General features: G+C 32.4%; 1 protein-coding gene across 12 annotated transcripts in view; it reads right to left on the bottom strand.

Annotated features, from left to right (window-relative positions):
• Positions 1-14,869, bottom strand: part of LOC145668327 (transmembrane protein 245) — an 81,125-nt gene that overhangs the window by 19,907 nt on the left and 46,349 nt on the right. For 6 of the 12 annotated variants that reach the window (XR_014128015.1, XR_014128016.1, XR_014128017.1 and 3 more), the window contains exons 11-13: positions 11,050-11,180; positions 8,750-8,924; positions 4,230-4,418 (exon numbers count right to left, since the gene is read on the bottom strand). Coding sequence is in view for 7 of the 12 variants with exons in the window: in XM_081736073.1 (XP_081592199.1) it covers positions 4,230-4,418; positions 8,750-8,924; positions 11,050-11,180 (495 nt within the window). In the remaining 5 variants the exon portion in view is untranslated. Of the gene's footprint in view, positions 1-5; positions 367-1,701; positions 1,831-4,229; positions 4,419-8,749; positions 8,925-11,049; positions 11,181-14,869 lie in introns of those variants that run through there. The other 6 variants (XR_014128013.1, XR_014128014.1, XM_081736067.1 and 3 more) reach the window with 3 other exon arrangements.

The raw sequence follows: 14,869 nt of genomic DNA, 5'->3' as shown, positions 1-14,869 counted from the left end.
GACAAAATAAACAGTCATAAGCAAACAAAAACGAACTTCAAAAAATATCTACAGAATATGTTTCAGTAATAACTGATATACAAAATATTATGTTTTACATCAAAGCATGCACAAAACAAACAAAATTAATAATACAAAAATATATATACTGTGTAACATAAATTTGTAATACAAAAAATATAAATGTAAAAATATAAGTTGAAGCACACTTTTCCATTTGCAGTGCAGTTGTAACTCTGAAGATTGCACCTGCAGATGAACTCCGAAGTATTATTGAATGTTTCTTCTAGCCTCGAAAGACTATGACTAAATGCATCTTGAGGTTCTATTGTGGTGCATTATTTTTGAGCCTTTGACCGAGCTCCCCTAAAAATAAATAATGTACACGTAATAATATATCACTACTGTGCTTATTCATAGTTGAGACCTTACCAATTGTACTGCAATATTCAAAATAACGTTTTTACATTTTCAGGATACATTCTCACACTACTTAGAAGTCTTTAATTTGATGATACGTAACAATAATATTCTGAAATTCGTATTTCGTAGTATCCTATAGATGGCTCGGAATACAGCCAAAGAAAAATAATACACGCTTATTAAATCAGTGAAATACTATACCTAAGTTTTTCCTATACTTACTACTGACGACCATAGGCTTCTGTAAATTATAAGTCACATAACTACTGCTACCTGCACGTGGGCATAATAGAAGCTTTCACTTGTTCTAATAGTTAACACGGCCATTTTTAAAGTCGTGGACGATTACGATGATGACTAGTCATTTAAGACTAGGAACATATCACTTATTTCTATATGAAATATCCTCACTACTATACCCAAAATGCACAAAACTATATGTATACTACTGAACCCAATCCTATACTACACAACACAACTATTTTAATACCGCTTTGTATTTTCTACTTTCTATTCCTTGCCCTCTTGTTTTGAATTTTACACAGATTTTTCACATTTGATATAACAATCTACACCATCTTCAATAATTCTTACTTTAAATCAGAATCTCACAGATATTTGTTTTATTTTCTTCAGAGGTAACAGATACGCATAAAATTGTACACATCTGAAATGTGTATGCTTTATATATCGTACGTAAATTTACTCTTAAAATATGTAATTTACTTAATTTAGCATCCGATGATTAAGTTTTCAGGCTACAGCAAGAATAACAATTGTAAATTAATGACTATGAAGGAATTGATCGGATGAGGAAGAAAAAAGATACTCGTTATTCGTTACAAGCTCACATTATTTAGATTCGAATCGACGACCCTTGCGCTTTATCACTAGGTGGCTGCGTCCTCCCTGAAATTTCTCATCGAGAACAAGGTATAATGTACGAGATACGAGTATACGTTCGCGTTACAGTTCAAACCGAACTGTTATAATTAATTTTTTCTTATATTCTTTCACTTTAAAGTGTATTTTCTACACTAGCATTCCTTAGAAATTTACATACAAAAATCTATGTTAAGTAACTACATTCAATATCAATTATATATTTATAACAATTATTGTATTTCTACGATTTATTTCCTGTAAAACAATTAGAAATATTTTTAAGAAAAAAATACGCAGTTAATCTCCACAGTTTATATCGAATCATCGAAGCAAATAATCAAAAGCTACTAGCGAACAAAAGATATACGAATACAAAAATACTTATTTACGTACTTGTGTTCAAGGCAATTCATATTCAAATATTCAGTTTCTTCTGAGCTATAACTCACGTAAACAAATTTTGAATACTTGTTCCTTGATCTCCATAAAGTGTGTGGATCGAATGTCAAGTTGCACAAAACGCTACGAGGACGAAGAAACACACAAATGACGATTCCATTCTACAAGCAATGCAAAGCAGTACGAGAACATCTCGCATGAGCAGAAGTATATAAAAAGCAAATTACTTCACTAAGGTATCAATAAAATGGGATATTGCCACTGCGTTGTAGTTAATGTGAAATGCGTGTTTGCTTCATGAATCCAGTAAATCAGCACATTTGTACTTTTCTTAAACTTAATTATAAATTTGTAAAGGAAAAATGTGAACCAGCAATGTACAACACACGACGTGCGCAATATATGAAAGGAGTCTTCCGTAAAATAGCAATATTTACAGAAAAATAAATTCGCTAACATGCTTTACATTTACTAGTGTCTATGTCATGCATACTGAGGAAATATGAAAATATTCTGAATTACATCTGTCAATGACATCAAAATCAGCGCTTTTATTTCTTATTTTTCTCTCTTTATCCCTACAATATACATATGACTTAGCTTTACCATAAAATCGTTGAATTTATTTTCTCTAACATTGAAATATGAGGCAAATATAAAGTACTGCAAAAATCGAAAATATATGATTTGTCTTTATTTACAGCATATGTATTGGCACGAAATAGAAATGGTATTCATATAGTTTCGCTCTGCAAAAGCGATAGATTTAGGTCGACATATGATTTTGAACTCTTTTTAAATAATATGTATTCGAAAAAAAAAAACTTAATTTAGACGACATAATATTATGTTGATATATTCAGCACTACCAAAATTTACATAATTACTTCTAACTTAATCTTCTAACTTCTGCATCATATCCTTCTTGGTAATTACTTCTCAATGCAGGAATTTATTTACTACCCTGCTATCAATTGTTTCCTTGTAACTTTTAGATAGAGTGTAACTTTTAGATAGAGTGTAACTAATTTGAAATTCAGATAATCTAGTTTCAATTTAAAAGCAAGGTAAGTAGTTATTTCTCTGAATCTAGGGTTGTATTTATATACTCGAAGTGATGTCTAAACTACAGTGTGACCGTAAAATAATGATGGGCTTAAAAACAATTACAATTCCGGGATCATGAATCAATGCCGAGAACACTTTGGTATCAATGCCGAATACCTTTGGTATACAACGAAAAGGTGGAAAGAGTGGTTCTGCAGCTCACATGTACGTATTTGAAGATCAGTAATCATATTGGTTGTTATGATTTCAACACAGAGACAGATACAATGGTCATGTGGCTCGTAAAGTTTGTGATATGTACGGTATATTTAATGAACCATCGCATGGAAATAATAGTTGCGACAGAAATGGGAAATTTGCAACAACAACCACGTCCATCAATAGACCAGCTGTGTCAGGAACTGTGCAAGCAAGTCACCTTGGTAGCCCAAGGAAGTCAACGTGGAAGTTCTCGTAAGAAAGAAGCTAAAAACAATTGTTCTGAAGATTTAAAGAAACATCTATACTCTACTGGATGTAAAACTTATATTCTTAGAGACCATAGAAAATATGAAATTGTTCATATTCAACTTATTCATGGAATCATTTTCCTGAATACGTTAGAATGGTATGTAATGTTTTAAATATCGGGAAACGTCTTCTCAAAGTCACCTGAGAACTTCACATTATGCTGCAGTAATGCAAAATTTTGTAAACCAAATATTCCCTTATCAGGTTGGACGAGGCGAGTGGACAGACTGGTTCCCACACTACCGAAACCCTGCTTTTATGATTTATTTATTTATTATGGAGTTACGTTAACCAACTGGGCTATTTTAAAGAAAGGCTCACCGAGTCAGTTTAGTATGTCGCAATGAATATTTGCGTTCATGTTCGGCAATAGCGTATGTATAATATCATGTTGGTATCTTCAAGGCAACTACAGAATCGCATTAAAATCTATTGACTAGCTAAAAAATAAGAGAAAAAAATAACTGTATGATTGTATTGTCTATCGTGACTTGTTCCAGAATTGAGATTCTTTGTAACCCATACAGACACATTGTATAAAGTATGTTAAATTCGATAAGTAATTTTGTTTTATTTTCATTTTTTTAAAAAGTAAATTATATAAAATGGAAAGAAAAATCAGTATGGAAAGCCTCTTACATTCTTCAAGAACTAAGGGAAGTTTAAGATGCAATAGTGGAGTTTTATATAAACCGAAGTCTACATAACAAACATATATATATATACATACACTTGAACATACAGACGCACATAGTATATTTTTCCACACATATTAGGCGAACCATTTTACCTCAGCAAGCAGATATATACGTAATTAAAATTAAAGTAAAAATTTCTGAGAAAGAAAAATAACACTGTTTTGGTCATAAAATGATATTGCACTATTAAGTTTTAGAACATAATACCTACAGAGAAAAGCGATAAATTAATAGGTATGATATTACCTTTTGAGCTGCCTTACACCTATTGTTGGTAAATGAGATTCCATGGGAGATTCTTTCATCAGTGAACTCGACATATTAACAGCTACGAACAAACAACATAGAAGTAAAGGCCCAATAATAGCCCCTTCAATTCCCATACAGAAAATACCGCCTGCAATGGCCAGACCAGTTAGATATGGGTGTCCTGCACTGTAAAATACAGAATAAAACCATTTTAGAACATAATAATACACTACTAAAAATAACTATCGAGGTCAAGATTTTAATATTAATCTTTGTAAGTTATTTGGACGCTTTTAACAAGTGTTTAGAGTCTCGATATCCTTTCTATATTCTGTTTGAAGAAATCAAGGAACAACCGCGGTCAGATTGAGGATGTGAGATTAAACCTCAATCTCAATGGTTGATATACAGTTCAAATAGGAAACCAATTTAGCTACATGGCGTAAAAGTTAAATTGTGGGAACACCCTTGACCAAACTGTTTAATGACTAAATGACATTGCAGTACAATGGAATTTTAAAATTAGTCGTTCAAGCATATTAAGTATTGAACGGTTTCTCAAGTACAAATAATACACAATTTTATACAAGTGGCAGTTCATTGAAAATAAGTAACATATATAGAATATGAATACATCTTTTCTTATACTCATCTCATTAAATTTCGATTGCCGGTCGAAAAGTCTATCGGTACAAACTGACGAGGCTCGTGATTCAGTCAATTCTCCGACTGGAATCTGATTCCACACGTAACGCCCTATCAGGCCTCCAAATACGCGGTAATCACAGAACAAATTTATGCTCAGAGGTTCGGATGTCTTAAGATTTCCCACCTCAGTTCCCAGTAGATCGGGCGGGCGGTGTTTTTGTCGATCCAACTATGCAACGTCAAGTAAAATTCTGCCATAGGTTTATTTTGCTTTAATTTAAGCAATTTAAAATAATTTTAAAACTCATCACTATGTAGTTAATCAGAGATGCATTTTTATAATGCATAATAAACAGGAGTACATTTTTATAACAGAAATACTGCACTAAACTTGATCGCTTCAATACCTTAAACTAAATAATGTTATGCTGAAGTTATTAATGAAACATTTTCTTGTGAAGTACGAACAAAATTATATGGAGTTCTCAGAAAACTTCATCCGAAGAACACTCATCCTAAGAGTAAATTACCCTTTTAGGATAATTTCGTAAGAATTAATTTAAGCAACATTATAGTTATTAGTGAAATATATATTTATGAAATATGAACAAGATCACCTGAATCTTTGTGAGGAAATCGTCCGAAAAAAAAAAAACTCAAGAATAAAGTACCCCTCGTATATTTTTTCAGAATAAATGAGTTTTGTCTATTCCTTGTATGTTTTTTCAGGACAAATGAGACATGTCATATTGTAAGACTATTAATGAAATGTTTATTTACGAAATATGAACAAAATCACTTGAGTAGTTTTCGAAAAAATACGCCTGAACAAACTCATTCCTAAGAATAAACTACTTCTCGTATATTTTTTCAGAACAAATAAGTTGTCATACTTTCAGGTAAGTAATATTTATTTATAAAATACGAACAAAGCCATGTAAGTTGTATTAAGAGAAAATTGCCCGAGAAAAACTAACCTGCATGAATAAACTACTTCTCGTATATTATCACTGTATTGAGAGCGGTGATAATTAGAAATAACGTAAGTAAAAGGCTAATAGTCACCACAAGAAACAAACAACTATTAACATAGTAAGTGAACAGTGGCAAGTGAATTACTATTAATATATGTCTATTTCTAGTGACAAGAAGGTTTTTGCTTCGCATATTTTTAAAATTCTTTTTAAGCATTTTTACCTATCCATAATTTCTTTCCCATGGTTTAAATCCTTTTCGAAGTGTGCCTAGGCTGAAGATGAAGACGATGTTCTTCGAAAGTACTTCCTAGTGATGTGGTCTGTTTCTTGCAGTGACTATTAGCCTTTTACTTAATGTTATTTCTAGTTCTCGTATATTTTTTCATGAAATATAGTCAAGCTATATTGTCGGGTTATTAATGAAATATGAACAAAATCGCCTGAGTCGTTTTCGATAAAATCTTCCGAAAAGATGTTACGTCTATTACTTGTAAATTTTTTCCTAGAAAAACGACTTATATCACAGTATAGGCTTGTTAATGAGATACTGATATATAGAATATAAAGAAAATCATTACAGCTGTTTTTGAGAAAAATCGCATTTTTTAACTTTCACCCTTCTGTAAACTACCCTTAATTTTGGGAGTAGGAAGAAAATTTAAAAAAAAAAAAAATGAAATCATTCAGTTTAACGTCCTACAATTATGCCCTTTAGGCTAAGGGAGAGGATGATTAAGACAAGTGAACGATGATGGAAGACTTGGTGGAATGAGGAAGTGGGAGGAAACTGGAGTGTCCCGAGAAAACTCATGGACGCGATATTGTCCACCATAAATTTACTTGGCCGTGGATCGAACCCGTAACCTCATGCACCAGAGGTACGCTTTCTACCACTGAGCCACCGTCTGCCCTGATGAAAATTTGAAAAACACCCCTAAAGAATCCTTTAAAAATCTTAAGTTTAAATTTGGTGCGGATACATGGAACGGTATGGCCTCTAGGCGAGGGAATACATTTACGTCGGGACAGACGGACAGATACTCAAAAATTACTTCTTAGGCTTGCAGGGGTCACGAAACGTATAAATCCGTTGAAATTTCGATTTTTTTTCTTCACGATCGCAATACTTTCTTCTCTCCTATCATCGCTCGAAAGCAAAAGCAACGTTAATATAAAACAGAATTTCAAGCAAGCGTCTAATAATTCACTTCAGTTCAAAATGCAATAATGTTTTCAAAAATACATAATATTTATAAAAAGAAAGTAATGAAATTAACGAATTCTTTGCGTATTCAATAATTAAAAATAAATATATAAATATTCCTGTACAAATTCCGTCCTTTGGCGTATCATTTCCAAAGATGAACCAATCACATAATAAAGCTTTGCTCTTAACAAACAAAACTGAAGTATTGGTATTGGTAACACTGAAGACGAGTGCTGCCTTAAAACAGCATACCTGTTATTTATTTGAGTTGAAAGTCCTACTATATGCTAAAGAAATGACAGAAATAAACAGCCATGTTCTAGGTGCAATTCCAATTCGTGACTAACATATATTAGGTCGCCTTTACGAAGATTACATCGCCAATACAAGCTATTGGCGCATATCACTCAACTGTGTCAACAGGTAATGTCTGATTTACAAAGCAATCAGATCTTTTCTATTCGATAGCTCATTGCAACCTTGCCACGATTTCTTAATGTCTTTGCCATTAGTTTTCATTATTATTATTATTATTATTATTATTATTATTATTATTATTATTATTATTATTATTATTATTATTTATCTTAGAAATGCATCGCCTGTAAAATTGTAGATTCAAAATGTGTATATGCATTTTTTCCTTCTCTTTTTCGATCCTAAATCATCCGCTCGAATGCCTTTCTTCTTACGATTCTCCCTTATTGCGGCAATTATCCTTATTTTTCCATTAAATTTCAATGGTGATTAATTGTAATCTTCGTAATCCTATAAAATATTATACCATCATCTTCATGCTAATCCCACCTATCTCTTGGCACGTATCCAATCAATGTTTTTGTCTCAAATATCAAGCTTTCAACTCTATTACATGAATATATGGCTTTTTTTTTGACTGCCCCTTACTTAAAAGTTAAACAAAACTCAACTTAAGAAAGAAGACGAATGAATAGAAAAAATCACATATAGGGGGCTATTATCCACAAGGCTACTTAGTGTGAGTTCGACTTAGCAGCTGCACTCTGGAGTTGATCGCTTTACCACTTTCCACAGAAGTCTTTAAAAATATGGATGACAAGAGTCAATCTCATTCATTCTGAGGCTATACAGAACGTAACTTCAATGGAATATACTATTAGATTTACTACTTAATGCTACTCTTGATTTCTTTATCTTCAAGTATCAATTTATACATAATAAATCTCCCATACAAGATCCACTATACATGTTTCTGTAAAAGGATTCACATAAACCTCGAATACTAAAATCATCCTAGTTTTAAGATTTAACACATCTCACAACTCCATAAACCCTTGATTTTGTGTATCTTTCCATTAAAATTTTACTTCCCTACTTAAAAGTACTTGCTATCCTTAGTTTTAGCGTGCTTTTCTCAGTATAATATGAAATACCCGCCTTAAATAGATATATTAAATGCAATAATTAGCCCTTTTCTGCTATTGTGACCATCTTGATCCTCGATAATTATATATTTTAAGAGCTTCTGCTCAAAATATAGAGAACGATCCGTTAAAGTGAATATTCAATTCAATCTACGATCCGTTATAATGCATATTTAATTCTGCTACATTGATGTTATTTGGGTTAGGTATTACTTTTATCTTTCTAGCTATCAATTTGAATAATACTACTACAATATATTTTACGATTAATTCGCAAATTACCCTTTAATTTCCGCGTATATCGCCGTATCAACAAGTGATCTGGGTAAGATCATGAAAATTAGAAGTAATAAAGCTCTTGTCCCATCTTCTTGGCCGAAATACAGATCTAGAGCTGAAGGAACTCCTGCCCAGTATGTTCCAAGGAAAGGAACGGCACCAAAGATAGCTGCCAATACTGAAAGAAAAGACAATTTTAATGTAATACAGTTGTAAACAAATATAAATATCTGAGTATAATAATTGTCCTTTTTATTTAGAGACACTATTACTTAAATCACTAATTATTCTACCTTTAAAATAAAATAATAATAATAATGTGAGGAGTACTATCAAAATTTGACTTCTTGATGATCCCAAATAATGTATTTTTTGGACATATTACTAACCTCCAGGAAAAAAATGAATTTTTTTAGTTTAACGTATCACGGTTATGCTCTTTAGGCTAAAGGAGACAGATGATTAATAAAAATAAATTAATTGTAAAATTATTTTTTTTATGCTTTCCACCGGAAATCAAACCCGGGATCACGTGCACCAAAAAGACATCCACTAATCACTAGACTAGTGGGGAGAGCATTCCACGCAACCTGAATTATCTATCTATGACCAAAAAATGTTTATAAACAACGTTTAATTAATAAGGTGAACTTTGAAAACAATGATCGCTTTGTTTGATAACTGGCTTAATAATAGAATATAGCACATAACTAAATTAGACTATAGACTAATATGACCAACTTTCCTAGTTTATCTTGTAACTGTGGTCAAACAAGGTCAATTTATAACAAACGTATAAAAGCCTCATTTATCTGTTTTGTTTTTTGTTATTCTAAGAGACTCATGGTTATTTAAAAACGTATCTAGTTAAACCTAGAAATGACTCAAGTTATGAAATTTCATGTTGTGTTGAACTGGATTGGGGTTTAACGTCCTTTTCGGGAACGAAGCTATGAGATGTAGACTTACAACTTAACGTGGAATCTAGCCAGATGACTCTCACAGATAATCGAATCTTGATCTCCCAGGTCAAAGACGCGTATGCCAGCTATATAGTCACGAGGAGTTTCATGAAATTTCACGTTTAACGTCGTGCGGATATATTTCACACGGATACAGTAGTAATTACAAAGGAATGATAATGAAATTTTTATAACTGATACAACAGGAAAAAATCCCGATAAATCCCATGCTTAATGAGTTTGTACTGCACATAATTCATCTGAAAGGTTGACGTTCAAACACATAAAGATATGCTTTTGAAATGAGCACAGTACGGTAATTCTTGTAACTTATCACTAATGTACTTTTATCTACGCGTCAATTATCAAAATCATACTTTTGCCCCTCACGTGGTGGACAATCATGTTAGTTAATCACATCATTACAGGAATACCTTGCACACCGTAGTTAACTGATTTCAAGGAATGTTCGAGTTATGCAGAACTGCACCTCTTTGCAATGGGTTTAAATTGAATTTGATCATCACAAAAATTTAGGACAAGAAACAAGTTCAAAATGAAAAAATAATACCTACAGAAGATTTTTTAAACATATTAAAGTTATTAGGAAAAACAAAATACACATTTCTTTACTTCTAAAGAAAAATGAAATCTTTCAGTTTTACATCCTAAGGTTACGTCCTGTAGATGGATGAGTACGAAATAAATTGGTTGATTGAAAATAAAAAAGAAAAAAAAAACCGAAATCTTCCAGTTTTACGTCCCACAGTTATGCCGTGAAGACTAAAGGAGACGATTATGATGAGTGAATGAAGTGATGGAATGAAGAAAGTGGGACGAAACAGGAGAATCCCGAGAAAACGCACGCAAATGATGTTTGTCCACTACGAAGACGACTTGGCTCAAGCAACTGATGGAATGAGAATGTTCGAGCAAACGGAAGAACCCCAAGAAAACCTACGGCCACGATGCTGCCCATTATAAAATCACACACCTTTGATCTCTTCAAATCAGAGGTGAGCGCTCTACCACTGAACCACCTTACAGTTAATATTGTCATATAAAAGTCAACATTCTGCTTGAATTATACAGTATTTCCATCCATGCTATTTACTGGTTTTATTTGGTTATTTCTTAAAAATAGTAATAATAATAATAAAAAGTACTGGCAAAATCTACTGTCAATTCGAGGTAATATGTGTAATAATAAAAACAACAATATGGAAGTTATTCCTGTATACGAAAAACGTAACAACTTTTGCTTAATAATATAATGTTTCTTATTTGTAGAAAATTATTTCTATAAAAAATAAAAATTCGCCTTGGTAATTTGATACTTACCAGAGGGTACGTAAATTATGTGAACTTGGAAAAGGCTATGAATAATCCACGTCCACAGACCATAAAAAACTGCCATTTTAAATGATGCTCGGAAAACACCATTTACAGCAGCCTCTGCTGCAACACCAAACCTAGAAATAAAAGCATCATTGGGCGCACCTATTCATTGTATATGTTTGTCAAATAAACCATGAATAGAAAGATGATATTGTACTAACACTGGATAGAGATGTTTGGTTTCGAATTTCGAAACCGACAATTGTAACAAGCTGAAATTCAAAGACTGAAAAACGTCGGAATCAACCTGAAATCAAACCTAGGTCTTCGGCTTAAAGTGCCGGTGAGCTTACTACTATGCAACCCAGTCTACTTCACGAACTGCTACACATCCTAATCTTGACGTCGGTGCTCAGTCAATATTCTTATTAAAAGAGAATATGAAAACCGTTCTTCTTCATATTTATAGTTTGCTTTCGTAAAGAAAGATACCCTCTACATTTGACAGAAGATGAGAGTCTCAGATAATACAGTGTATCCGCAAAGCCTACTGAAATATGCTACATATAGTTATATAAAACAACATTTATTTATTTATTAAACGCATGAAGATGGATGAAGAAACAACAATGACGAAAATACTCTTTCTAGCCGTAATATCTATGAAAATCCTGTGTTGTGAGAACTTCATCGTTAGTTTAAAATTTGGTACATGCTGAAATATCGAAACGACATGGGTTGAAAATGCGTGGATTGACAAATAACATCTTATCGCATCAGTATGAAACTGATAATTTCCGGTTTTATAGCCACTGTGTAAATTTTCCAGTGTATTTCCTTTCCTTTTGCGCGAAAAGTGACTTAAAAAAAATCAGAAATAATGGAACATTATAATTTTGGGAACTGATGTTAATAGCGAGCTCAATGTAATATTTTCAAATTTCTGATGTAATATTCTTTTCTTCTTTGTAACATTCTTATAAGAATACTTTAACACGAACAGTTCCAGTTCCTGCACCAATTTACAATTATGCGTTCTCGAAACGTTATTGATGATCGAAACTAATACAATTGTGCTAAATCGAACTATAATTATAAAGTAATATCGTACGGGATTATTTATTTTATAACTTGTGCACAACATCGCTACAATGTGAGAAATACTGACCATACCAAATCACAATTATTCTATGTTCTTAACGTAAAATTATAGAATACTAAGACAAACTTAACTAGTCATTATACTTCTGATTTGTCGTAATATCAAGTACATAAGTTTCATCATCTTCTTCTAGAGATGTACCGATACCACTTTTTCACCGATACCGATACCGATCCTGAAGAGGCCGATACTGCCGATACCGATACTTTTGAACACATTTCTTATATATATTATCAGGAGTTTTCAGAATAATGAAATGATGAACATTGTAATAACGTATATTAGATATAAGGCCAAAATTTGACATACAAAGAAAAAAAGCAGAATTTCATATTAGGTTCCGCACAAAAAGCATATTTCCTCTAAATTTAATCCAGCTCACATAAAATGAACTAAAAAGCAGCAAATACTTATATAGTGTAAACTTAATTCTAAGAGTCCGTGATTGATATTTAGAGTGATAATGTACTTTGATAGTTACATTTATTTACTAATCTCTAATACACACATATAATGCAAACTGATACTTCGTTACAAATTTTTATTGTTTACAAAATTATGCGTGATGAACCAGGTGTTGCTGTGTACATCATAACAAAAAGAGGGTTATTTAAGCGAAGTCGAAAACGATAAAACTATTTATTAACTTTAGAACTGATTGTTTTTAACCAATGAAACTTTTGAACAGTTATATGCATTGTTATGAACTACTACTTAACCCCAATTCGCTTTTCAGAATTCATAGTTTTACAAAAGGATTATCCATCACATAAAGGAAATTTGTAACACGTCCGTCTCGCATAAAAACTGTATCATTAAAAAAAAATGACATACGAGAAACCGGATGAAAACTTTCTTCCAATTCTGAAATTAATGTTATTGTAAAATTATATTTTTTTGTAAATGTAAAGTATTACAAGTCACTTTGATCGTAATTGTAAGACTTTGAAAAAGTAACATAAGAGAATAACAAGAAGTAAATTCTATGTTCTATTCAAATCCTATAAATAGTTAGTAAAAATACAAACTAAAAAAGTCTAATTCAAAAGTTTCATTCATTTGTAGTAGTTTCGAAATATTTGAACACAATTTAGTAATTTGCAACATCACGTGTTTTACTAACTATTTTCTAGTAGTTGAAATATGGTAAACGCAAATTACAATGAAGAAACATAAGTGCTTCAGCTCTTTCAGATTTCATTCTACTTCTTAAATGATCATATATATGTCCACCAATACTAAAAAGACGTTCACTTTCAACTGATGATGGGGGAGCACTGAAATATTTCTTCACAAGTTGTACAAGTAAAGGAAAACTATTTGCATGTTGTTTCCAGCACGATAGAGGATGACCATTTCTTGGAATGCACTGCATTGCAAGATAAGTGTCGAGTTCCGTTAGGAGAGCTTTGGAGAATTCTTTAATTTGAGTATCTTCTGAAACTTGCTCCAAGTTCCAAATATCAAAATGTGTCTTTTCAGCAGGAGGCGTATCATCTGGATCTGAATCAGAAGGTTCTTGCGAAGTAAGAATTGATTCATTGCGTATCACTGACGAACTTTGAGGTGTCTACAACGCTTCCATTTCATTACAAATCCACAACTTTATTTCATCCTTTTGAATTTCACTTGACACATATTTAAACTTATAACGCGGATCGAGAACCATAGCCATGAGAATATTCTTGTTGCACTTATACTGAGGTAGCCTACTTTGTATTGAACTCAATAATTCGGCACTAGTTGTTCTAATCCCAGAATGACGTTCCTCTTGTTGTAAATACTTCTCTAACGTGGAAATTGATGGGAAAAGTTGCGAAATACACAAATGTTGGGTACTCATTTCCCTTGTTATTTGCTCCAAAGGTCGAAGTAGGTTCACCAGCTTTTCAGCAAGTGTCCATTGATTTGGAGTAAGTGAGCACGAAATATTATTGTCTGCACAATACATTACAAGTGCTCGTTTATCTTCTGTTATTCTCTCCAACATGTAGAACGTCGAATTCCACCGACTGGAAACATCCTAAATTAGTTCATGTACTGGTAGTCCTAATTGTTCTTCTTATCTTACGAGTAGTGCAAATCAAAGGCGTACACATGCATAAAAAAATAGATTGTACAACTGATAATAATTTAGATCAACTTTAAGTCTAAAAGAAATTGATGAAATATACGTGTCACTGTTAATATTAAACAAACTGAAAATAATTCGGAAAAAGTATCGGTGTCCATTTGCCGATACCGATACTCCCAAAAGTGGCCGATATCACCGATACTGATACCGATATATCGGTACATCCCTATCTTCTTCTATAGTTCAATGTACTTGGTATTAAACGTAAATTATTCGTTGCCAACCATAATTAACTTAACTCTTCTAGATACCCAGCGGAAACAAGATCCTCTAATGTGAACTTAATTTAATAAAATTACTGCAAAGACAACATTAACACATGGAACACAGGAGTACCAGTAACACGTGTATCACGTAACTCCCAACACTGTGTAGCACGCCAAAATTAAAACCAAGAAATCATTTAATTTGTAAATATTTGAACTATACAGAATCGCGCACGAAATATCATACCACTCAATCACGCCACAAACTTTTAAATATTATAGATTTAATGTTGAAAATACGTATTCGGGTGCTTCTGTTCA

The sequence above is a fragment of the Thermobia domestica genome, chromosome 13 (assembly GCF_964235325.1).
Source record: "Thermobia domestica chromosome 13, izTheDome1.hap1.1, whole genome shotgun sequence".
Classification (NCBI taxonomy): domain Eukaryota; kingdom Metazoa; phylum Arthropoda; class Insecta; order Zygentoma; family Lepismatidae; genus Thermobia; species Thermobia domestica.
The sequence above is the reverse complement of the archived record's forward strand: the minus strand, read 5'-3'. Positions and strand labels throughout refer to the sequence as shown.